The 27,779-nt window shown below is 38.8% G+C and overlaps 1 protein-coding gene across 4 annotated transcripts in view; it reads right to left on the bottom strand.

Moving 5' to 3' along the window:
• LOC126251536 (equilibrative nucleoside transporter 1) overlaps window positions 1-27,779 on the bottom strand; it is a 178,479-nt gene that overhangs the window by 75,597 nt on the left and 75,103 nt on the right. For 2 of the 4 annotated variants that reach the window (XM_049952042.1, XM_049952044.1), the window contains one exon: window positions 6,087-6,255. In XM_049952042.1, coding sequence (XP_049807999.1) covers window positions 6,087-6,255 — 169 coding nt within the window. Of the gene's footprint in view, window positions 1-6,086; window positions 6,256-20,218; window positions 20,689-27,779 lie in introns of those variants that run through there. The other 2 variants (XM_049952040.1, XM_049952041.1) reach the window with 2 other exon arrangements.

Raw genomic sequence — 27,779 nt, 5'->3', positions numbered from 1 at the left:
CAAACTTCTTTTGTTACTCTTTCCTTTTGCATTCTATTCAGGTGAGAGAGATCAGAGTAATAAAACAACTTTTGTCTTACAGATTTATTGGTAGAAGAGACACTGCTAGCCCCATGATTGGGACCCCCATTCTAGGAGGAGAGAGGAGGGTGGTTGGGGGGGGGGGGGGGGGGGGGACAGCAACCTTTCAAAAGATCTTCCTCACAGCCGACAGTCCTCTGATTAGCTTCTGCCTGTAACTATGTGTAGTTCTACTCTTTGAAACTGGCCTACCTGTAAGTCTATGCTGCATGTTGAACTTTTTATGTGCCACTTGCAATTTCCTTGAAAACTGGATTTTCAACTTTTCAAGATAGAGGTCTTATTAATACCCTAGAAGCTGTGATAAAATAAGAGAACTTTTATTTAATGACTACTGAAATGCTTCAGAGAAATTGTTACGTTACTGAAAGGACAAACTTTTGTCACAGTACTTTAGATGTGTTACAAAGTTATCAGAGAGCATGGAATAAAATGAGGTGTCCCCATAACATAAATTGGTCAACTACATAAGAGATCCACACGACTTATGACAGTTGACTTCTGATATGATGAGAAAGAAAATCATTACAAACTTGAGTTAACAAACAAATCTGATGTGGCAGGAAAACTGAGAAACATTTATCAAAGAATGTAGCAAGTCAGGTGTTTTAGGCACGGCACCATCCCACTCAGTAAAATATATCAACACTGCAGACGAATGACGTTATGCCTTCAGTTACTGATAAAGAAAAACTGAGTCTATCTGCACATCTTTGGTGGGAGGGCGCTTTCTCATTTTAGATCATATATTATTTCCAAATTTGCACAACTTTTTTCAGACAGTACTTCTTTACCAATGAATGCATCACATGCAAAGTCTGATGTTACTATTATTAATATTCTCTGCAAGATCATTAATAAACATCCTGAAAAACAAGGGGCCCCCAACACACTTACCTGAAGATATTTCTAAAAACCTATCCATGACTCTCCATTCAAAATAACATTCTTCCATTCAAGAAATCTTCAATCCAGCCACAAGTTTTGCTTGATATCTCATAGAACAAAATGCTTTCTGGGAGTCAATGAATACTGAATCTATCTGACTGCCTTGAGATATGGCTCTCAGGATGTCATGTGAGATAAGTGCAACTTGTGTTTTACATGACCAACATTTTCTGAATTCATACTGGTTGGCAAGGAGCCACTCATTCTGTTAAAGATATCTCATTATGTTTAAGGTCAGAACATGTTCTGAGATTCTACAACAGGCAGATGTAAAGGATACTAGATGGTAGTTTAGTGGGCCATTTCTGCTAGCCTTCGTGTGGACAGATGTGACCTGTACTTTCCTCCAACTACTGAGTATGTTATTTGTTCACGTGACCTACAATATATTATGGTGTTGAATACTGACGTTAACTTTGGTTCCACTAACGGCCTTTATATATAACCAGACTGTCTTTGGACTTTGCAAAACGCCTTTCAATAAGACTCTGCTGTGGTAGCCATTGAAGGCTTCATGCATTGCACTTCTGACAGCCAATGCATTTCTTTTATCACATTTCTACCTTTATTCCTATGCTTTGTTTTGTACCTATTATACAGTTCTCATGTTTCTTCTCAGAGACTGTATACCAGAGAGGGATCCCTCTCATCACAAACTGTTCTACTAAGAAATACATTCATCCTTAGCTTGGCCAACTAGTCTTCTAAAATTTCAGCCACAATCTCTCTACAACCTACTGCTCAGAGCTAATGTTTTATGTTCCCCACTGAGATTCGATGTTACTGCCTCTTTACCTACTTTACTGCATATGTAACTCTTTGTATTTGTTGTATTTGCCTTTTGTACTTTGGTAACTACTGGTGCTACAAGCAATTTTGCTCAATAATAAACCCAGTGAGGAAATTCTCAAGGTCAGGGACAGCCAAGAACGCGGCACACGTGTGCGGATCGCTCCCTTCTGACGTCACACGTCCCCCACTACCACACCAGCTGACTGCGCGCGCATGCGTGGAACTACGAACACGCCGCACGCAACAGTGCATTCACGTATGGAACACTGCCCTGCTAGCATGTGGCTTAGTTTCATATTACGACATTTGATAATATTAAGCTCTGTACAACACATCATGTTGAGCAATTAATCTTTGTTGGCTGTTCATACACCTACAGAAAAATAACAATAACGCTCGGTTTGAAACTGCATTACACCAACAATATCGTGCTTCTCACATCTCACTCGTAAAATTCTTACAACATTTAAGCTGAGATATAGAAACAGACTTGAAAGTAGTCTACAGCACGCAGTATGATGTGGAATAAGTGATTCCAACTACATGTGAAACAAGCAAATTTTATATTCTGGAACTACTGTACAAAATTTGCAATAACTACAATTCTCAACAAAACATGACAAATACAACAAAATTATCACTATTAATTTAATTATTTTTGGTTCACTGTAGACATAATAAAGTACATATCCGGCACAAACTAACGGTATACGGACAAACGCAGACAGTTTCTCATATTTTCGTCACTCAGATTGCCACGTAATCCTGACTTATTTAGTTTCATAATCGAAATAAACCTTTCGCACACGTATGTCGATCCAAACACTGATATAACTTTTGCAGCCTCATTGTGGAGACGGGGAAACTCTTCCCAAGAAAAACCTTCGTAAAATTCCTGGACAGTTTTTATGTAAAAAAATTTGTCCTTTAAATGGGAATCACACTGCTGATCAAAAATTACATTTTCAAATGCACTGGAGTACTTACAACTGAAACGGCAAAGGGTCTAGAAAATAGTTCAAAAACAGATGTCAGACTGGCAGTGTCCTGAAAACGTTTAGAAAATTGTGGCTGTAGTTACTCCAACACAGAAACGAATTCGTCAGAAGTTGCGTTCTCTCTGACTTTAGAGAGCGTAGGGCAATGGGCGATATTCATTTTCATGAGTTGTTCCTTCCACAATGCAAGTTTCTTATTAAATGCATCCACTTTTTTCATCAGATCAGAAATAAGCTGCTACTCACCTTGCAAAGTCTTATTGAGAGCGTTCAAGTGTGCAGTCAGATCAACTAAAAAGGTGAGGTCTGCAATCCATTTTGGATCTTCAGGAACTCAATAATAGCGAGTCTTAAATTGAAAAATCTTTCGAGGCATGATCCTCGACTTAACCAACATATTTCCCAGTGGTAAATAACATCTCTGGTACTCTTCGTTCAGTTCCATGAGAAACTGTTGAAACTGATGGTGTACTAAGCCATGCGACTTCAAAAAATGTACTATGGTGACTACTAACTTCATCACATGCTCCAAATTTGCATACTTAGCACAAAGAGCTTCTTGGTGGACAAAATAATGAATTCCGTACAAATATTCTGTCAATCGTCCTAGTTTTTTATGCAACAGTACTACAAACCCATTTTGAGCACCTCGAATTGCTGGCGCTCCATCTGTGGTGACTGAAACTAACATTTTTCCAATTCAGGCCAACGGCTTCAACTGCTTTTAGCAAGTCAGTACCCCTTGTTGTGGGTTTCATTGGTACTAAATCTAACAGTTCTTCCGTCACGTTCAAATTTGTGTCGGCTCCACCAACATAAATCGCTAGTTGTGCTGTGTCCGAAATGTCGGTCGACTCGTCCAAAGCAATCGAGAATGCAATAAACTTGCAGACCGTATCAATTAACTGCCTGTAGACATCCGCTGTCATACCAGCTATGCGGCGAGCTATTATCTGTCTGGAAAGACTAATTTCACTGAACTTCTTTACTTCCAGTGGCGTCAAGAGTTCCGCCACCTCAACAATACGCTCCTTGATGAAATCACCATCACTGAAAGGCTTATTCGCTCTTGCAATTTTGAGCGCTATTTTGTAGCTTGCTCTGAAAGACAGGTCGCTACATTCGGTTGCAGGCTAAAAAAAGGAAACAAAAATTGAGTGAACTCTAAATTCAAATTCTAACGACAAATATGTACAAATACAAACATCAGAAACACAAAAATTTGTAAGTGGTACTCGTGTTCGGTCCGTCTCACTGCATAACACTACGTCTTCTTAATTCCGCCAACTTGTTTGATCTATCAACCCAACTAAATCATTAAGTCCTTTGTGTGTGGTCTTATAATGCCGTTCTATTGCAAATTTGCGGTGCCCTGCGAGTATGCGACTGCATAATAGACATTGAGAATTTTTATCCTTCTCTTCGAAAAAATATTGCAATTCCCATTCAGCTCTGAAGGCTCGTGACGTTGTGTCACTACCCCACCTCTTTGTGAGCATGTGTTCCATTGCAACAACCACTGTACAGTACTTATAAACTTCCTACGAATCGCTATCAAATAGCGAGGAATAAACATGGCTGCCACTACGAATCAACTAATGCACCCTATGCCGGATGAAAAGATGTCGCATCGCACAGCTAGTCTAATGTCGCGCCATGCTGAGCAGTGCCGCGAAAGACCGAGGAAAGCCGAGTAGTGGTGAGGCGGACCGAGCCCTGGACGGCACGCGTGCAGCACATCTGTACATGCGTGCAGTTTGGCATGCCGTGGCCGTCCCTGCTCAAGGTGGTCATGTCTATTTGTCGCCACCAGATCCAATATATGTCCATCATGAGTTGGCTTCCAAAATGTCTGACCTATATAGTCTTCACAGAGAAGGCGTTTAGTATTGTTCAGCAGGATGTCCTGTCATGCCTACCACTTGGCAAACTGTAATTACCAAAGTTGATGGCTGGATACTAGGCTCCTTCTCTGTTATGACAGTACGATTTGCGAACATATGTACTAGAAAGCTGACATTTTCTCTGAAGTTTTCAGTTACATTTGGGGGTGAGTTGGTGGTCAACAGAAGAATACAATTATATGTTTACATTCACTTGTGAAACTAGGTCTTGCATGCAACATCAAATTTTATCTCGGTGGGTTTGAGTTTATTTTTTACTGTGTAAGTACACCACAAATATATTTCCCATTAGCCTATTCTTTCAATACACATTCAAACCTATCCAAAGAAATCTCACTGCTGCCAATTTCACATTTTATCCAGTTTGCTATACTTAGTATTGTGTTAGTTCCATCAGCTTCTTAGGAGTGTTTCAAATTCTGTAACTTAGCTGTGAATGCTTTGGCACTTGATCACTAGGATTTTAAGTCTTATCTGTGAGTGAGGAGCGGAGGAGGGGGCAGGGGTACATTTCTTTATCTTTGGATCTTAGACTATACTTCATAGTGTCTCACAACTCTCATTATTTGGACTGGATGGAGAACCACTTTACCCAATAATAATAATAATAATAATAAAAGCCTTGTGTGCAGCCCACACAGAGTCAGATACATGGTTAGCACCTTCTGGTGTGCAATGTACCCCTGATTCATTTAGGGGTTATGAACTCTATGGAAACAGTCTAAGAAGTCGAAGCCTAGCTTTTTGCTGAACCTTAGAAGTTTCTAACTCAAGCCTTCCAAGTGACTCTTAACCAGGGGGTCATGATCAGTTCTACAGACAATGATGCAATCTGTGAACTTCACCGAAATTCTGTGAGCAAAGTCGGTGTCCTCAACTTTCTCTGCCAGTTGCTGGAATGACTCTCACACCACAATGACTTGTTCCAATGTGTGCCACAATTTGCAGCTGTTTGCACTCTGTCCCCTTGATGACAGCTGAATGAGGCCTCCACGCACACATACTGAGTGTACAAGGTGATCCTTCTTATCCCTTCTTGACATATCTCTAGAGACTTCCAATATTTGGCATATGTTTGAACTGCCAACAATTAACTGATCCACACCCTTTTGCTCTTGCTTCCCCCCATCAGAGTACATGAAGGATTCCAGAAAGGTGGTATTTGTCTCACCAGCTTATTTTCAGTTTTGGTAGAGATCAGCACCTCAAACTGACTCATTAGAGGGAAGGATGTAATACCTTATGTGTAATGTAGTGAACAAATACTAGCTTATTTTTGTTACAAGCTCAAAATCTCCATCTTGTGCCCCCTTATTGGTATAACAATTATAAAAGAAACTAGGTATATTTATATAGAACTTGCCTGTCTATTGGTGGATTCATCTCAAGATCTGCTCTTTCCATTGTGACACCCTTGAAGTTAAGCTCATCGTTGGGCAGATTTATCTCTTCCCACGCAGGAGTCAACCGTACAGGCTCGGCACTACCCGCTCTTTCAAACAGTGGCTGCTTTTCATAACCTTCTGCTCCTGCTAAAAAAAAATTACCAGTGCAAAATAAGTAACAGAGAAGTCTTCAAAATTATCTAAACAAATACATATAATGAAATATCAATACAATAGAGGAAATCATTATTTTAGCAGGACATCAGGAATGGACTTCATGGAAAACTAAATTTTCCACAGAAAAACTACAGAAGAATAAGATTTCAATAAAAAGTTTTTACTACTGTTGACCAACATTGTAGCCTGCATCTCGTTTCATCAAGACATGCCGTTTCTTCCGCATAGATGAATTACTGGATCAGAAATTTCGGAAAAGACAGATTGCTACTTACCCCATGAAGACAATGCGTCAAGTTGCAGACAAGCATTATTAAAGGACACTTACATGTGGCTTTTGGCCACAGTCTTCGTCAGTAAACACACACACACACACACACACACACACACACACACACACACGAGAGATCACCAACTCCAGCATCGCGGGCCGCAATTCCAGTCCGAGATGCTGGAAAGTAGCAATTTATCTTTTCCTACACTGTTGATATTCCTACTGGGAGTTTCCACTGTTTGATTACTGAATAAACAGTTGAACAGTCACAGCTGAGATAGTAATTCACAAATTACAACACTTTAGCTGCCACTGATGGACAAAAATATTATCTCTTGGAAAAAATAACTTTTTGTCAATGCAGAAACGAAACTGGCACAATATATATTTCTTTTTATTCTGGACACAATCACATTTATAATATGATTTTCATACTACAATAATTATAGCCATTTAGACCTAAAATAATAAAAAGCTTCTGCCCATTGCTGTAGCCATCCATTTTGCACATGAATTTAATTTGCAAAGCAAAAAGAAAAGAAGAAAATTACATTCATGTATATAATGATTAAAACAGATGTCATGCCTGGGGTAAAATTGTGAAAATGTTCATAATTAAAACACTACACTGAGGAATACTGTTCTCTCATATACAATGGTCACCAATTTGGTGGCTAAAATAATAATGAGAGAAAGAGGACAATGTAAATACAGAAAGATATCTTGCAAAGTACCTTCCTGAAGCTACCAGAAAATACTGCTCACCAATCTGGATCATAAGTCTTATCAGAATTAAACACTATAGTTAACGTGCATTGACTTTGTAAGAGAGCCAGACACGCCAATTGCCTTCAGGTCATCAAAGATGGAATGGTACGTCCTGGAGTGGTGGCTGGCTCCAAGGTACTGTCTTTCACATGTTTCTGGTGAGACATAAAAATGACTTCTTTCCATGTATTGCACTCACTTGAAAACATGAACTACTGCATGAAGCACGAAAGAGAATATGTTGAGAAGACTTTACTGAAGTTTGCAGTTCAGTAGAAATATTCACCTGTTTCCAGACATTTCAATAGATACTGATGTAACTGTAAAAGGATGAGGAGGGTCTCCTTATTCCCTGTCAGTTATTGCAACAACCTAGTCATGAGACACAAGCTACAAGCAATACTGTACCCAATTGCCATGCACAGGCAATTGCGTCACATTTCGTGGAAGTGATGTTTCAGCTGCCCTTTTCAGTGTTTACTTAATGGCAGAAGAAGCATTATCATGACTCGCAATGTTTCTAGCAAACTTGCCTATCATCATGGCCATGTCTCCATGATTTTAAAGAATCTTCCCATATATCATCACAGCAGTAAATAAATACTTCTCACTTGTACTGAAATTAGCTCGATGGTTCCCCAAAGAACTGAAGACTCAGTAACATATTTAAGGAATTACTATAGTGAGTCCTCCTAACTCCCTTCAATAATCACGTTCTGCCTTTGATATGACAGCACAAGAGCCAGAGCACTGCATGACTGTCCATATCTGTAAAGCTGCACTACCTAATCCATCATGTCTTCTGCATTGGCAAAACAAACTTTTACATGGATTCATTAGTGGTTTGGCAGATCATCTGCACACAATCCGTCTATTCTTGTGCACTATTTCAACATTGTCACTTATCAGCCCGGTACGAATTTCTTTTTTGCAGTACTTACTTGGAGGGCTTCATTTTTTGAATTTTCTATGTGACATATGTACAGTTGAAGTAATTTTATACTATAAAGACTTCAGAAAGTTATACATTAATGTTAGTTACATCCTTGTAAAGGGAACAGTACACTTCTAAAAGAAAAAGCTGATCAGTTTGATCTATTCCAGGATGCATGCAAAGTGATAGCTTGAACTGAGTACAACAACCACTACCTCAAATTGTATAGGCTACATGGGCAGCTCTGTGCGCTTTCTATAACATTCTTATCTAAGAAAAGAATAACTTGAACAATGTGCAGTGTCAGTTAGTGAATTTTGAGCTGGCCACCGTTCAAACGTCGTGGAATTCTTACATTGCCATTCCATCTTGAGAAGGCCTTTGCTAGCAATGGATGTCAAATGGTTGATGAAGAATACAGGCTCATTAGGAGGAAACTGCAGCATTCACCCTGGTAACGTTTGACAGAAAAAAAAAATTGTATTTTGATACCACTACCTCAAATATTGTACCGAAATAAGTGTACTATCCTGTAGATTGTACTTCCAACAGGCATTCTGCAGAATTGAAAAATTCGAGTTCAAAGGCTCTTCATTCTATACAGAAGTTCCCAACAGCAGTTTAATGTAGTAAAGTGAAAGGTTCTATTCATTTATGTATAATTCCCTAATATTTTATTTCCTTGTTTTTATAAGTTTTCCTGGCTCGAATAGTCCCATGGAAACTGTGAAAAATAAATCAGCATATAACTTAGTTATCTTTTGAGGAACTAAACTGTCCAAAAGCTACACTTTGTTAATAAATTCACTTTGGAACGTACAGTGACTATGCCTGACACAAATTGCTCAGGGGGAACATGATGGAAATCGTACACCTCAGTGACACAGACAGCTCACTCACACTTAGCTCGTACCACACTTCAGTCAACCTTTTGTGTTGGTATCACATGCTGCAATGCCTCCCCTGGCTCATGACCATGATGGTTGGACCACAGACACTTGGAAAACCATGGCTGGACCACAGACACTTGGAAAACCATGGCCTGCTCGGATGAGTCCGATTTCAATTGGTAACAGCTAATGATGGGTTCAAATGTGGCGCAGATCCCATGAAGCCAATGAAGCCATGGACCCAGTTGTCAACAATGCACTGTGCAAGCTGGTGGTGGCTCCATAATGGTGTTGACTGTGTTTACATGGAATGGATGGGTCCTCCAGTCCAACTATGGTTACATTCGGCTAGTCGCAGACAATTTGCAGCCATTCATGGAATTCATGTTCCCAAGCAACGATGAAATTTTTATGGATGACAATGTGCCATGACACCAGGCTACAATTGCTCGTGATTAGTTTGAAGAACATTCTGGACAAATCAAGCAAAAGATTTGGCCCAATATGAATTCCATCCAACGTTTGTGGGACATAACCGAAAAGTCAGTTTGTGCACAAAATCCTGCACTGACAACACTTTCACAAATGTTGTTGGATATAGAGGCAACATGACTCAATATTTTCGTAGAGGATTTCCGACAACTTTTGGGTCCATGCTACATCGAGTTGGTGCACTAAGCCAGGCAAAAGGAGATCCAACATGATATTGGGTGGTATATATTGACTTCTGTTACCTCAGTGTACTACATGGTGCAGATCCACAAAAAATTACAATAGTTTTGTATTTATACTAATGTTTCATCAATGTTATAATTAATCCCTCATCCACATTACATCTACACATGTCTGCAACTGGAGTTCCATTGTTTTCCTATCCCTAAGGTTGGATGATTTCCTGAACCCAGTTTACAATATTCCAAAAATTTTATTGGAGGAATTATCTGCTACTTGATCAAAATCGTCACTTATGTACACAACAAGTTATCATAATCAAGGTTTGTACACACCAAAATCCGTAAAACACTGCAGTATATTTTCTATGTGCTCTCTTTCATTCAGTATTCAAGATTATTCCTACAGAAACAACTCAATATGATAATTTCCATTATTTTTAAAAGAGAATTATATTTGCAAGTATGTACTTAATAAATTATTTGTTTTGATAAGTAGAAGCACCACAGCTACAGTTCATTTTTATTTTTGTTATTATTTTTAAATTCTAGCCTTTTAATCTGATTACAACCGTTACTTTGCTATATCTCATACAGGCAATACAGATGATCTTTTTCATATGCCAGCCAGCTGTTCCTCATTTACTTTCGTCAGCAAAAGTCCATTTGAATACAATTTTATATGTACATGGATTTGAAGTGTGTTGGTTTTTTTTTTTTAACTCTCTAGGAGTCAAGGAGACCACTAAGCAAATATTGAAGCACTGAGTCACTGACAGGCACACAAAAAGAATGGAAACTTGCTAGCTTCCAGAAAAACCTCTGATGAGCAGCTAGAACACACACACACACACACACACACACACACACACACACACACACACACACACACACATCTCTAAGCAGCTACACTGCACTGGCTGAACACAAAATGCCAGGATAACAGTATGGCAGATGGACCAGGTGGACAGAGAGAGATGAGTAGGGAAGTGGGAGAAAGGGGTTGGGGAGTGTAGCTAGCAGTTCAGAGTAGGGTAGCCAGTGTCTGGAATAGGAATAGGGGACGTGGGCAGCAGGTGTATGGAGAAGGCATGGGACACACTAGCATTGAAGCCAGTTAGTTCGTGCAAGGACCTAACAACAATGACATGGAGGTGTCAAATGGGAAGGGATGAGACTACAGAGGAAGGGGAGACTGTTGTGTAGACGGCATGTGCGCAGTGGGTCAGCGGAGAATGACACCAGGAGGAATGTAGGAGTGAAGGACATGTTGAAACATTAACATCCACCTGCTTAGCTCAGAAAAACTGGTGCTTGAAGGAAGGATACAGATGGCATGGATTGTGATGCAGCCACTGAACTCGAGGATGTTGTGCCCCGCGACCTTTAGCACACCTGGGTGGTCAACCCTCTTCTTGGGTAGATTTTGGCGGCAGCCGTTCATTCTGGTGGGCAGCTGTTTGGTGGTTATGCCCACATAAAATGCTATGCAGAATGTGCAGGTGAGCCTGCCTCTGATAGTATAAGAAAGCCTTTGACAAGACTGGAGCAGGTTTGCTGGATGTGTAAACCAGGCAGGTTTTTGCACCTGGGCTTTCCACATGGTTATGACTCCTGTCGTGTGGGATGGAAGGCGGGAGTGGCATAGGGATGGACCAAGAAGTTGTGTACTTTGGGTGGCAGTGGATTACCCCTTTAAGATGGGTGGAAAGGATCATGGGTAGGATGTCCCTTGTCTTTGGGCATAATGATAGCCAAAGCCCTGGCGAAAAAACATGGTTGAGCTACTCCAGTCCAGGTTGGTAAATATTGGGTGATGAAGGGGTAATTTCTTTGCAGCTGGTTCTCAGGATTGATGAGAGGATGGTGGGGGGGGGGGGGGGGGGGAGTTAGGTTAGGTTAGGTTAGGGTGAGGATATGATGCAGGAAATCTGTTTGCGGACTAGGTTTCGTGGGGTAGTGACTGCCTTTGAAGGTCTTCAAGAGAGGTTCATCACAATGGGCAAGGGGCTTCTCCTTCTTGTCACTGCAGATATGTTTTGAATGGGCACCCAGGCCAAATTGGAGTGATTTTTTGGGGTAGAAGGGGTGACAGTTGCCATGGTATGGATGGAGCCATCAGAGGGGGTGCAGAAACAATGTGCACGAAGGTGATCAATAGCAGCAAGGCCAAGGGCATGAGGGACATTAGTGTACAGGGAAGTGGCATCAACAATGATGAGTAGGGATCCAGTAGTGGGGCAGGGGAAGCAGTTGGGGAGGTGCTAATGCTGTAGAGAAATCAGGAAAGGATGTCTCATCTCTGAATACAAATCTTGAATATATGAAAGAACTTGAACCATATAAAGTGTTTAATGTCTTGGGAGGTTTGGCAGGTTCCCTCTACAAGGCCCATAAACAGGTTGGCATAGGATGGTGCCACGCTGGTGCAAACGGCTGTGCCACAGACATGTTTGTGTATCCTCCCCTCAATGGAGTAATAGTTGTGCAAGAGGCCATGGGCATGAGGGGCCAAACATGTTCTTTTCCTTCACTCAGCATGATCCAATGAAAAATACTGTTCTGTTGATCTTTGTATATTCTTCCAATGTTTGTCGGTGTTGATCAACATTAAAATCTCATTTTTAGTGCATTTAAGCCAGAATATTACATCTGCTTACCATACCACCATCCATATGATCCCATATTGCACTTTCTGCAAAGCATAGATATAAGACACATTCTAAGATTTCTATAGCTGCATCAAATATATGTCCAGGAGATTAGTTCTGATCTTGACAACAAATGTCAATTATATAATTATTTATATTGTATGGTTTATAATTGTTGCTTCTTGACAGTTTCACTGCCTTTAAGTGCACCATCCTGTTTTATTCCTATAATACAATAAGCAATTTGCTTGTAGATTACGTAGCTGCCAGTAGCGGAAACTACATTTCATGTTTTGCAAGGATGGTTGGTTGGTTGTTTGGGGAAGGAGACCAGACAGCGTGGTCATCGGTCTCATCGGATTAGGGAAGGATGGGGAAGGAAGTCGGCCGTGCCCTTTCAGAAGAACCATCCCGGCATTTGCCTGGAGTGATTTAGGGAAATCACGGAAAACCTAAATCAGAATGGCCGGACGCGGGATTGAACCGTCGTCCTTCCGAATGCGAGTCCAGTGTCTTACCACTGCGCCACCTCGCTCGGTTTTTGCAAGGAACAGTCTCCCATTGTGCACTACATAAATTAATGGGACTATAATTCTTTCATACTGTAATTTAGCAAAACTTTTATATTTTTTATGAGACTCATACATTTTATGTTTTATTTTTACATGGGAGTAGTTGACAATAGGGCTGCGGCCCTGAAACTACTCATAAAAATAAAATGTAAACAAATGAAATAAAAACAGACTGTAATTAAGAAACTTTATTTCCAAAATAAAGAAATCAACAATCAGTACAGTAGTAAAGGTAGATTATGGTACGAGAAAAGGATGCTGCCTTCTCAATAAGTCATTTGGGGTCAACCGATAGTTGTGATTCTGCCTGTCAGCTTTGATCCATGCAGTAACTGTGTTGTGTTGTGCGATGCCTATTTCCCCCCTCCCCCTTTTTTTCCTTTCCATCAGTCTTCTGACTGATTTAATACACCCCAAAACGAATTTCTCTCCTGTGCCAACCTCTTCAACTCTTGCAACCCGCAGTATGTCCTCAACTATCTGTTGGACGTATTCCAATTTCTGTCTTTCTCTGCAGTTTTTGCCCTCTACAGCTCCCTCTAGTACCATGGAAATCAGTCCCTAATGTCTTAACAGATATCCTATCATCCTGCCCCTTCTCCTTGTCAGTTTTTTCCACATATTCCTTTCCTCTCCACTTCTGCACAGAACCTCCTCATTCCTTACCTTATCAGTCCACCTAATTTTCAACACTCACCTATAGCACCACATTTCAAATGCTTCAATTCTCTTCTGTCCCAGTTCTCCCTACAGTCCACATTTCACTACCATACAATGCTGTGTTCAAAACATATATTCTCAGAAATTTCTTCGACAAATTAAGGCCTATGTTTGTACTAATAGAGTTCTCTTGGCCAGGAATGCCATTTTTGCCACTTCTAGTTTGCTTTCCATGTCGCCCTTGCTCCATCTGTCACTTGTTATTTTGCTGCCTAGGTGTCAAAATTCCTTAACTTTATCCCCTTTGTGACCATCAATCCTGATGTTAAGTTTCTTGCTGTTCTCATTTCGACTATTTCTCATTACTTTCGTCTTTCTTCAATTTACTGTCAATCCATATTCTGTACTCATTAGACAGTCCATTCCACTCGGCAGATCATGTAATTCTTCTTCACTTTCACCCAGGCTAGCAATGTCATCAGCAAATCATATCACTGATATCCTTTCTCCTTGGATTTTAATACAACTCCTCAACCTTTCTTTTATTTCCATAATTGCTTCTTTGATGCAAAGATTGGACACTAGGGACGAAAGACTGCATCCCTGTCTTACACCATTTTTAATCTGAGCATTTTGTTCTTGAGCATCCACTCTTATTATTCCCTCTTGGTCCTTGTACATTTTCTGCCTCTCCCTATAGCTTACCCGTTATTCTCATAATTTTGAACATCTTGCACAATTTTTCATTGTCAAACAATTTTTCTAGGTCAAATCCTAAGAATGTGTCTTGAGTTTTCTTTAGTCTTGCTTCCATTATCAACTGCAATGTCAGAATTGCCTCTCTGGTGCCCTTACCTGTCCTAAAGCCAAACTTATTGTTATTTAACACATCCTCAACTTTCTTTTCCATTCATCCATATATTATTCTTGTCAGCAACTTGGATGCATGAGCTGTAAGCTGATTGTAACATAATTCTTGCACTTGTCAGCTCTTGCAGTCTTCAGAATTGTGTCAATGATATTTTTCTGAAAGTCACACGGTATATTGGCACTCTCATACATCCTACACACCAACGTGAATAGTCGTTTTGTTGCCACTTCCTCGAATGATTTTAGAAATTCTGATGGAATGTTATCAATCCTTTCTGCCTCATTTGATCTTAAGTCCTCCAAAGCTCTCTTAAATTCAGATTCTGGCCGTGCTCTTCTAAATCTACTCCTGTTTCATCTTCTATCACATCAGAAAAATCTTCCTTCAATGTACTCTTCTCACCTACCCACTCTCCCCTCTTCATTTAACAAAGGTAGTTCGGTTGCAACCTTAATGTTGCACTCTTGCTTTTAATTTCACTGAAGGTTGTTTTGACTTTTCTATATGCTGAGCCAATCCTTCAGACCATCTTTTTTTTCTTTCTCTTCAACTTCTTCACATTTTTTACACAGCCATTTCACCTTAGCTTCCCTGCATTTCCTGTTTATTTTACTCCTCAGCGACTTCTATTTCTGTATTCCTGAACACCCCTCAACATGTTTGTACTTTCTTCTTTCATCGATCAGCTGAAGTATTTCTTCTGTTACACATGGTTTCTTTGCAGTTACATCTACATCGACATACTCCACTAGCCATCAAGTGGTGTGTGGCGGAGGGCACAATCTGCCGCCCCCCCCCCCCCCCCGTCCCCCCTGTTCCACTCATGGATCGCACGAGGGAAAACAATTGTCTAAACGCCTCAGAACAAGCTCTAATTTGCCTTATCTTTGAATGGTGATCACTGCATGATTTGAAAGTTGGTGGTAATAATATATACTCTACATCCTCGGCAAAGATAGGATTTCCGAATTTAGTGAGCAGCCCCTTCTGTTTAGCATGTCGTCTATCTGCAAGTGTGTCCCACTTAAAACTTTCTATGAGATTTGTAACGTTCTCGCGATGGCTAAATGTACCAAGTTATGAATCTTGCCGCTCTTCTTTGGACCTTCTCAAACTCTTGAATCAGATCCAACTGGTAAGGGTCCCATACAGACAAACAGTACTCTAATACTGGACGAACTAACATATTGGAAGCAATTTCCTTTGTTGAAGGACTACATCACTTCAGGACTCTAACAATAAACCACAATCTAAAGTTCACCTTGCCCGTTACTTGTGTAATCCTGTCATTCTATTTGAGATCATTTCGAATAGTCACACCCAGATACTTGACAGATGTTATCGCTTCCAAGGACCGGGTATTTATTTTTTACTCGTACATTAATGGGGATTTTTGTCTTGTTATATGAAGTAGGTTACACTTACTAATGTTGAGAGATAACTGTCAGTCATTACACCACGCATTTATTTTCTGCAAACACTCATTGATTCATTCACAAACTTCATGTGATACTACTTTGCTGTAGACTACAGCATCATCGGCAAACAGTCTAATGGTGCTATCAGTACCATCAACCAGAACGTTTATGTAAATCGTAAAAAGCAGTGGACCTATTACGCTGCCCTGGGGCACACCTGAAGTTACGCTTGTTTCTGTTGAAGTCACCCCACTCAGGATGACATACTGCTCTTCTTTGTACCTATGTTTATCTTTTCAGCTACTGTGACTGCCCTTTCGGAGATGTCAATTCCTCTTCAACTCTACTGCCTACTGGACTATTCTTTACTGCTTTATCTACAGCCTTAGAGAACTTCACCCTATAAATGAACTGTTCACAGTAACACACACTGTGCCCTATCTTCCTATTCATAACAAATCCTACTCCCGTTATACCTATTCTGCTGCTGTTGATATTACCCTATACTCATCTGACCAGAAATCCTTGTCTTCTTTCCATTTCACTTTACTGACCTCTACAATTTCTAGGTTGAGCCTTTGCATTTCCCTTTCCAGATTTTCTAGCTTCCCTACTACATTCAAGCTCCTGATATTCCACACACTGACTCACTGAACATTATCCTTTTGTTGATCATTCAATCTTTTTCTCGTGGTCACCTCCCCCTTGGCAGTCCCTTCTCAGAGATCTGAATAGGGGACTATTCCGGAATCTTTTGCGAATGGACAGATCATCATGACATTTTTTCAATTACAGGCCACATTTCCTGCGGATATACACTTTGTGTGTCTTTAATGCAGTGTTTCCATTGCCCTCTGCATCCTCATGCCATTAATCATTGCTGGTTCTTCCACCTTTTAGGGGCAGTTTCCCACGCCAAGCACAAGAAAGTGCCCTGAACCCCTTTCTGCTCCTCCGCCCTCTTTGACAAGGAGGGGAGGGGGGTTTCGAAGCCGGGACCAAGGACGTTTTGATTATGAATCGAAGACCAGCAATTATTAATTATAAGTTTGTTTCTCTTTTTCTAGCTGTTAATTCAGCATTTGAAATTTTTTCATTTTATTAATTTAATGTTGTGGGTTCTTTGTTTCTAGGTAGAGATCAAACTGTTAACTTTAATAGTCAGTCATTATGACTGCCAGGGGGGATGACTGGCTGACATCATATAGTTTCTACAGTTGTTCAGTTTACTTGCCAAATGTGTTGGGTACCACCAGTATGGCAAGTTGATGAAGTTAAACCAGTTTCTCCTTCCCAAACCAGGGACTTGTATATGTGAAGGTGCTGTTGCAATAATATTTTGAGAGCCATTAGGAAACATTCCCCATTCAAGGAATCTCGGATGGCCTTGTGTGATACTTTGTTGTTGATGTATTATTGGTTTTCTTCTTAGCTATCCTATTTGGTTGTGTGCACTTGAAACTGGTGTGGGTGGTGTGTGTGTGTGTGTGTGTTGGAATGATATTCTTTCATGAGGTATGTGTACTGAATTTATTAAGTATTGTGAGTTTTGAAAGGGGGGGGGGGGTTCAAGACTGCTACAAGGAATGTGAAGAGGTGTACTTTGACTCTACAATTTCATCTTGAAGAATACTGTTGGAGGAAAAGTGTGCAGGAAAATTATAATGTTGTTTGGTATATTGTGATAGGAAGCGGCCCTCCTCCTCCTCCTTCTTCTTCTTCTTCTCTCTCTCTCTCTCTCTCTCTTTTTTTTTTTTTTTTTTTTTTTTTTTGGGGGGGGGGGGGGGGGCTGGCGTATTGGACTTGTGGGACTGTGTTTTGTTTACTGTCCACCTCCCCAGATGTTTTGTTGGGGGAGGGGCTTCAGCTGGCACTGGTGTGTGTGTGTGTGTGTGTGTGTGTGTGTGTGTGTGTGTGTAAAATTTTTTTGTTGAGATTCAGGTTTGGTAATTTATGTTCAGTTTGGTGTTATTTTCAGGGTACTTATTAGTTGATATTGGTGGTATGATTTTGATTCACCTACCTATGTTAAGTGAAACTTGAATGACCAATGGTGTTTTTTTGCATTTTTTGCTGGATTGATTGTTGAAGATTTTGTCTGCATCTTTTTTGGGTTAATATTTGTTTTGGAGCAATGTCATTATTCTTATCATCATATATTTAGCTTGTCCCCACCCAACACCAATTGCTTCGTGCATTTTTCCAATTACTTTCATTTATTGCTTGAGTTAAGTAATTCACATGTTATTTACACTTGTTCATGGATGTAATGAGTAGTGTCATGATCACCATATTGAATATCCTTGAAATATGTGTGCTGCCATCTTGATGTCATCATGGGTCAAAGATGAAGAGTGGGATCTGAACTTACAGTAATCCTGTCCTTTGTGAAGTTGGTTCACTAGTGCAGGATTCTGTCATATGTATGTAAGGGGCTTGTGTCTTGGCTCTAATTAAAGTTCCGAGGCGTCATTGTAATTGTCGATGATTATGATAAAAAGAAGGATGAAGATACTGAGCAGGACCCATAGAGTTTATTGCCCCAGTCAGTAGACAGATCATTGTTATCATCACAATACACTTGCATCTCATGTACAGAAATTTGGGATTTAATCAAAAATATTAATGCATACCTTGACAATCAGGAACTATATACCATCACATTACTGTGCCAGCAAAATTCTCGTGACGCAAACTTCTTTCATGACTGAGGTTTTGATCAACTAATTAATGTATCTGTGTATAGGCTCTTCAGTTTGTGGGGGTCGGATGTAAAGTGCAAATTCAGATCCGAAATATTTAAACCTTTCTGTATTGTTTGATTCATGAAAATAATAAAGTTTGTTGGGTCATGAGAAATACTCAATATTAGTCGTTGGCTTTGACCAGAGATGGAATGTCAGTACCTTACATCAGTGGTCAAAGCCAACAACTAGTATTGAGTATATCTCACGACCCCAGCACAAATTTTATTATTCAGTCCACGAATCAAACAAGACCAAAAGGATTTACATTTTTCATATCTGAATTTGCAATTTTCATCAGACCCCCACAAACTGAAGAGCCTACACAGATATGTTAATCAGTTGATCAAGCTATAGTCAAGGACACGTCTCCTACGTCACTGGTCAAAGCTGACGACTTGTATCAAGTATTCCTCTGTGATATCAAGTTCTGGTGTACATTTTCACAGTTTGGTTGTTAGTTGATGAAGCCAACAAATGTGGAAGCAAAGAACCTGGCCATGGGAACAAGACTGATTTGTAGCTTAGCCTGCTTGAAAAATTTCCACTGATATCACATCATAGTCACCATATTGTTTACGATATTCTTCGGGTTTTCTTTGTCACTAGTCAAAGATGACGACTAATATTGAATATTCATCTTTAGGCCTATCCAGTTAAGCACATGATAATCTCTTTCAGTAACATCAAATGAAGATCTCCTTCAGCAGCTTTTAACATAATTTACAAAATTTTCAATTGCTTTTCTTACAACTGATATGAGGCAAGTAACTCTATACCAACAAAGAGTTAGTAACATTCCTCATATATCTTAATTCATCATTAATGGAACTTTATGATATAGAATGTATTGGTTACATGAATGTCAACCCACACATTTAAAACAATATTTTAATGGTGTCAAATTTAGAGTGTAAGTAATGGTACTTATGCTTACTGATAACTATTAGGTCTACTTTAACAGATCCCTTATAAGATGCACTTGTGCAAGCCTTCGGGCAGGCTATATTTCTACTTTTTTCCCATAGTTAATGACTTCTTACACTTGCAAAATTACTCAATATGACGTCAGTGAATAGAAATATATGGGCCTATCATATTTTAACTTTTTATATTTATGTCCCCAAAGTTGGCAATAATTTTTACTGCTAAAGTTACCTAGATTAAATGTTTTAGTAAGACTGCTCTAAGTTTTTCATAGTAGTAACTTCGAAAAATGAGCATACCCAAAACCATCCAACATTCTACCTTCCTTGTGGTAGGTACTTCTCCAGTGCAGCAAATCAACGGGACGATAAGAGTATTTTCCACAATGCAAAACTGTATTCTTTCCAAATTTAAATCTACTGTATTTGTGCATAACCAGATGATCACTTGCCCGAATGGTTATGACACTAATAAAAGTTGCAACTTGTTACTCTTACTTATCACACTGAAACAGCATCATTAACACGATCAAGAACAAGTAGTAGAAACTTACTAGGTAACTTCCGTGACCCCCTAGCCGTCATTCCATTCCCTGGAACAACATCATTTAGAAGGAACTGATTTTCTGGTCCCGCCAATCGTTGATTGTACGACGGATCCATGTTTCCAATACAGGGAATTTCAAGATCTTTTATTCTTCATACACACACAGCGTACAACACAAAACAACATTTAATTCTGAACCACGTTACAAACACACTACTAAAATGTAACCACGCTGCCACTGAGAATTACAGAAAGGACAGTACGTTAAGGTTAAGATCTAATGTGGGTACAGGCGTTTAGTTTATCCAGACCAGTATTAAACATGTTGCGACACAGCATATACCTATCATTAATAAGACACTCTACAGACAGCTGCCACCGTTACCCACAGATACTAAAAACAAACAATCAACTAAACATCTACAAACCCTCCCCTGACGCTACACAAAAAATTCACATTCCGCCATTACAACCACAGATGTATATCGCCATCTATTTAAACGCAATCGCAAAGATACATTTCAAGCCGGATTACCACATGCAACTAAATTGACGGCACAACTACATACAACAAACTACGGTGCGCCATGAGCAACCATTTCCACTGGCTGCCGTAAAATTGTTCTCAAGATGGTATCAATAAAAATCATTTGAGCCCAACTTTACTGTCATAAATCACATGGCCCACCTGTTTATTTCCCGGTGATTTTCTTTCAGTTGGCTTCGTACTGGAACAAACTGCTGGAACAGAACTAGAGAGATGAACACTTTACTACAAAATTTAGAATACCTCCATGGCAAGTTATCTAAAAAGAATAGAGATATGATTATTTGTGGTGACTTTAATATTGATTTTTCTGTAGAATGAAAACAATAAACTGACATATTGAACCTCCTCTTAACATTCAACTTGAAACCTACAATAGAAACAGAAACAGGTGTAACAAAAACTTCAACCACAGCAATAGACCAAATATTTACTGGTATTCTTACGAAATGTGATGCAAAATGTTTCACAACAGGTTCTGAGGATCATATTGTACAGATAATATCAGTGAAACTGGGTCACCCTGTACATCTTCACAAAACATCACTAACCACTACTAGGAATTTCAGTGTGCCGAACATAAATACATTTATTAACTGCTTACCTAAAGATATGTGGGAGGAAGAATGCAACTGAAGCAACGCAAATCAAAAATTTGATAAATTCCTAAGCACCTTCTAGCTAAACTGTGCTTCTCACTCAAAAAAAGGAAAACCAGGAAAAAATAAAAAACGTTGTGGCATAAAAGCTTCAATGAAGAAAAAAGGTTTCTCTATACCACAGTCAAGCAAACCAAAAAACTCCGGAATTTGATGCATATTTTATAAGATACAAACAGGTCCTAAATAATGTTATCAGAGGGTCAAAAAAGTTGAAAAATGACAACTACAAGGAAAAAGCTACAAATAATATGAAAACAACATGTAAAAATGGCCAAGGTAAGACCTCCTTTCAAGAAGGGAGACCAGTCAACTGAAGAGAAACACAGACCAATAGCTCTGCTGTCTGGTTTTCCTAAAATACTGGAATCTTTTTTGAAAAAAGACTGATTTCATTCACAGAAATTAACAATTTTGCATCAAATGCACTGGCAAAACACGGGAAAAACATTGTAACATTAATCTGCCTAAAAAGGGAGACAAAAATTCTGACCTACACAAAATGGCTGATGTATTTAATGCATATTTCACAGAAATAGCAAACAAATTGGTGGAAAAACAGCAAAAAACAGCTTTTGGAAGCAGAACTTAAATAAAAAACAATCCTTTTGTATCCAACAGATAAAAAGGAAGTACTGAATATTAAAAAGGAATTAAAATCTAAATTTTCTTCAGGTATAGACAATGTCCGTGATTACATATTTAAAAATGTGCATCAGTATTGACTAAGAGCCTAACTCATCTTTGCAGCTCTTGATTGTATAGTGGTATTTTTCCAGAAAAACTAAAAATGGCCAAGGTAAAATCTCTTTTCAAGAATGGAGACAAGACAAATGAAAAGAACTGCAGACCAATATTTCTGCAGTCTGGTTTTTCTAAAGTAACAGAAAAAGTTTTTTAAAAAAAAAGACTAATCTCATTTATAGCAATTAACAATTTTGTATCAATTAACCAACATGGGATCAAAAAACTCAGATCAACAGAAACTGCCAGTTTTGACTTTCTTAACGAAGAATTTATGACCAGGAAGAACATGTGTCAGCAATATTTCTGGATCTCATAAAAGTTTTTGATGTGATAGACCAAAACTTACTACTTCAAGAATTGGAGTATATAGGTATTAGGGGCCCGGTACATGAGTGGGTGACATCATATCTGTAAAACAGAGAGTAGATAGTTGAAATCATGCATCATGAAGAAAACATTATGTACACCTACCAATTTAAAAGAAAAGAAATTAAGTATGATGTGCCCCAACGTTCTGTCTTGGGTCCAGCATTGTTCTTAATATTTGTCAATCACCTAGAATGATCTAGTGATTCCCAAAAATATATAAAATTTGCAAATGATACAAATTTACTGGTAAAAAGCAAAACTGCTGCATAACTATAATATGAAGTACAAAATTGCGCAACACACACATTACAAAATGATTCATCACAAACATTCTCATTGTTAATGTATAGAAAACTGTTGCAATGCACTTTCATACCACAGACAATAAACATCCATTAGCCCCCATCATAAATCTATTTAATAGAAAATTATAAACTCAACAAAATTTCGAGGATTATGAATTCTGGACAACATGAAGTGGAACATACACATCACAATATGCTATTCCACAAAAACACTTGCTAGGTGTGCAACAAAAGAAACACTAAAGAATGTGTGTTATGCCCACGCGGAATCACTATTCCTGCATTGGATAATATTTTGGGGAAATTCGACAATAAGCAAAACTGTTTCATAGCACAGAAGAGGATATTAGGGCAATTCAAAATGGCACAACCAGAAATTCTTGCAAACCTCTTTTTAAAGCACTCCAGATATTACCACTGCCATTCCTATACATTCTTGAGATAATTACATACATAAAGAAAATTACAGGAACTAAAACAGTCCATGCACACGACACCAGGCAAAAATCAGACTTCCATCATGAACATGAAAGCATAATTCTTGGGCAAAATGAACTGCTGCAAACTGGCAAAAACTTAACAAAAAACTACTCCATCACATCAATGAAATAAAAAATACAAAAATTCAAAGTGGCTTTGAAAACATTTTTACAAGACAGGTGCTAGTATATGGAAAATGAATATCTGTTCACGTAAATTTAAAATATTTTCATAAACGAATAGCTATGGACATAAATTAAAATTAGTTCCTTTTATTGTATTATGTATCTGAAACTGCTTTTGTCATCTATTGTACTACATTAGGTTATACTATTAAGGTATTGAATTTTAATGATTTACTACACTGTATCATGTGTTTCAATTATTTATGTTGTTGAATCAATGTTACTGTTATATAACATGTACTTAAAATTGTGTTCTGATATACAAAGAAAGCCATATCCCATATCATATATTTGATGAATGGATGCTTAACAAGTAAATATAAACTAAACAATTACAACACCACTGCAGTTTCAGCCCAACTGAGCAACAAGCCCTCAGTGGCGTCAGCCCAGTTGCTTGTGGAATCCAACATTACTAGTCTGTCAGAGGAATACAACTGCTTGCTCATTATCCTGTACCAGATGTTATGTTAAAATGCTTTATGCAAGCTAAAGATTGATTCACAGTAGAAGGAGCTATACAGGACTTAACAACACCCCACAGTGCATCATAAATAGCAGCATTCATGCAGGCCATTAATGGAATGGAACGGGATGTCGAGAAAAACAGTGTGTCAGTGAAAAGGCCAGGCATGTAAAAAAAAAAAAAAAAATTCGGGTCGACTTTGCTGACTGACATTTGCTTGAAAGTGCTAGTAACCGTAACTGACAATTAAACACTTGTCTAGAGGTGTAAGAACATTACCACAAGTATTTCATCTACTGACACCCTCGCTAATCAATAGAAACGAGTTATTGTATTTTAATGTACTGATCCCTAGCAGAAAACAGAATTCTTTGTCAAAGGAAACTAGTTAATGTCATCACCAGTAACAGTAAGACAACAAGGAGCACGTAAAAAGACATGAAAATTCACAAAGAAAGGAATAAAACAAATGCATAGGGTAAGTATAAAACACGTAAAAAGCCACAGCGTCCCTGGCGGCCGGATGTGGAATTGTTTTGACAGCAGTGGTTCACTTGACTATATCAGGTGACACTGAGCCACCAACACTATGTGAACACTTAATTCTGCACTAACATGTGACGACACACATGTCAGACGCTACATCAGCACCATCAGAGAAATAATAGCGTCGGTGACAAGGAAACAATCAGGGAACTGAACACATTGTCTGAAACAGCTTGTCCACGCTGGTGGTTGTTCTGCATTGGGGGCTTGCACGGATACGGTACTTGTGGTTGGATCTCAGACTGTGGAAGATTCTGATGTTTACCCAGAAATATGGATGGTGACACCTCTCTGAATATGCGCAAAGGTTTGACGAAAGCCGAAGTTTTAAATTTTTATGTTCAAGAAATCGTTGACGCAGGAGAATCATATAAACATACCGCCGTTTGACCATCGAACAAATTCCCATATGGATGACATAGTATTAAGCATCCCTCGTGTAGAGAAACAGCTGAAGGAGCTGAAAACAAATATGTAACCAGGTCCGGATGGAATCCCAATTGGAGTTTTCAAAGAGTATTGCGTGGTATTGCCCCTTACTTAGTGCGCGAATCTCTCATCCAGCACAAAGTCCCAAGTGACAGGAATAAAGCAAAGGCGACTCCTGTGTATAAGATGTGCTAAAGGACAGACCCGCAAGACTACAGACTAATATCCCTGAGATCGGTTTGCTGCAGAACCCTTGGACTATAAATTTTCTTGAGACCAAGAAGGTTACTTCAACAAATTGGGATTCTTTTAGAAAGCATCGCTCGTGAAAAACTCAGTTTGCCGTTTTCTCACATGATATATGGCGAACTATGGATGAGGACAACTGACAGCTTCCATATCTCTAAATTTCTGGAAAGTTTTTGAAACGGTGCCCCATTATGGCTGTTGAAGAAGGTACGAACATATGGAATAGGTTCACAGATATGCGAATGGTTTGAACGCTTCTTAAGATATGGAACCTAGTACGTTTCCCTCGAAGCCGAGTATTCATCACATATAAGGGTATCGTTGGGGTGCCCCAGGGAAGTGTGACAGGACCGCTGTTATTCTCTATATACATAAATGATTTGGTGGACAGAGTGGCAGCAGTCTGCGTTGTTTAGTGATGATGCTGTAGTATGTGGTAACGTGTCGAGGTTGAGTGGCTGTAGGGGAAGCTCTTATAGTGCCACATGAGGCTCGCCAATGGAGTTGCAGATTATGTAGCTGTGACAAGAAAATCGTGGAACAGGGAAAAAAGATTTGTGCCCTTCAGGCTGATGTAGATGTAGATAGTATTAAGCTTTTGATGCGCATTTAGGTCAAAAGTCTATTGGCAGTGTGAGCAGCCAAGCATTTATTTATGCCAACAGCTGCTTGTGCGTACTAACTGTGGTATGGCATGTAAGTTTGTGTGGCAGGAGGGTTAAATACATATCGTTTATGACTTTGGTGCAATGTATCAGATGAACATAATGAGATTGAGCACTCAACACCGCCAATGCCTGTCACTTCGAATGATCCAGGTGATCAGATGAGCTGCGCTTCAACTTCATTACCTGCAGATAGCACTCCCGCTTCAGGGGTTCATTACGAAAACGACATAGGTCTACATATTGGGACTAAACCATCTGATATGCTTGCCACCATACTACAAAACCACTGGGAACCTCCTGCTGAATACAGTTACCCACATTCTACTCATAATAAGGGTGGGAAGACTGAAAGAAGCTTTCTGAAAAAAGAGCACTTAGATAAATATAAGAAGGTTGATTTTGCAAAGTGTGTCCTTTCTTTGCACCTACTGTTAATGGTGGGTATCATGTTGGAATGAAGTTAAACACATTAGTAACTGCACCTCTCACAAAATTTGCTAATTTAAGATAAAGATCGTGTCCTGGAAAATCACAGTAGAGCAGTATATCATCACCAAGCTTTAGGACGTGCCAAAGTTTTTTTTTTTGTTTCTTACCAAAATTCAAATAAATCGTTTGAAAATCAAGTTGACAGCTTCCAACTAAAGAGAATGAAAAAAAAACGAAAACTGTTGTCATTTCCTTTGCAAAACGTCATATTTCTTGGAAAGCGGAACATACCTTTTAGAGGACATTGAGATGATGGCTCTGTTTTTTCTAACAATCCCGGACTACCAAATAAAGGCAACTTTAAAGAGTTGATGAAATTTCGCACCGAAGAATGTGGGGAAATTGAATTAGAAGCACAGTATAGCTCTGGTAATAAAAGACGCACATTTTTAACTAAAACTATTCAAAATGAGTTGTCTGAATGCTGTTCTTATGCGACTGATGGGAATATTTTTAATTAATAGACAAATACTCTGGCTCTCTTTCAGTATTTATTTTGTTACTTTAGGTAACAAATGGAAGAAGCAATGTCGATTATAGTCAATCAGGCTGGCCAAAAATTTGACTCCAGCCAGCCAGTGTACTCTTTTGCGGTACACTGCGTGAACCTTAGGTTCTATACAAAATTATGCAGTACAGAATTAAAGCTCTCAGCAAGGTCTAGATTAAAACTACGTGGAAAAACAGCTTAAATCTCTAAAACACAAAACAAAACATCTGCCACACACCACATGGTAACTGCAAAGAAAACACTTCTACCAAGCTCTGCAGTTGAGTATTTGCGGTTTTGTACTAAAGATATTTTCCCCTTCATTACATCTTTAATGTTTATCCTTTCTTGTCTTCATGTCTCAGCTGCAACAGCCAAAAGATCTTTCTCTACACTGAAATTGATTAAGACTTGGTTAAGAAATCGTTGTGGGAAAAACCGCCTAACTGGGCTTGCTTTATTGTACGTACATAGGAACATTGTTATTAACAAAGAAAAAATCATAGATAGATTTATTGCAAAGTGTGGAAAGAGGAGAAAATGTATGCTTTCTGAGATCTAGATGTTGTAAAACCAGCTGATGAGAAACGATAGAGTAATTAATAATTACGAAACTATATTAGTTTCTGCACTTTTATAAGAACTGTAAGAACAACAAACCACCTGATAATAAGCATTAAACGGATCAAATATGTACTTTACAAATAGAGAGCCAATACAAAAATTGTTAACGTAACTTCTACCAAAATTTAAATCACTCACTACACAGAAATACATCATATTATATTCAAAATTATTGTTCTATATCTCTTATATAAGTTTGTATTGACTATTGCTCATACTATTTTTTTTTCAGAACTAGTATCATTCTAAACTGTTTAAAAATTGAAAACGTAAAAAGAACTATGGATTTATTTATGGCTTTACTAATACTGTTTT

Source organism: Schistocerca nitens, chromosome 4 (assembly GCF_023898315.1).
Source record: "Schistocerca nitens isolate TAMUIC-IGC-003100 chromosome 4, iqSchNite1.1, whole genome shotgun sequence".
Classification (NCBI taxonomy): domain Eukaryota; kingdom Metazoa; phylum Arthropoda; class Insecta; order Orthoptera; family Acrididae; genus Schistocerca; species Schistocerca nitens.
Note: the sequence above shows the minus strand (reverse complement) of the source record. Positions and strands in the feature narration are given on the sequence as shown.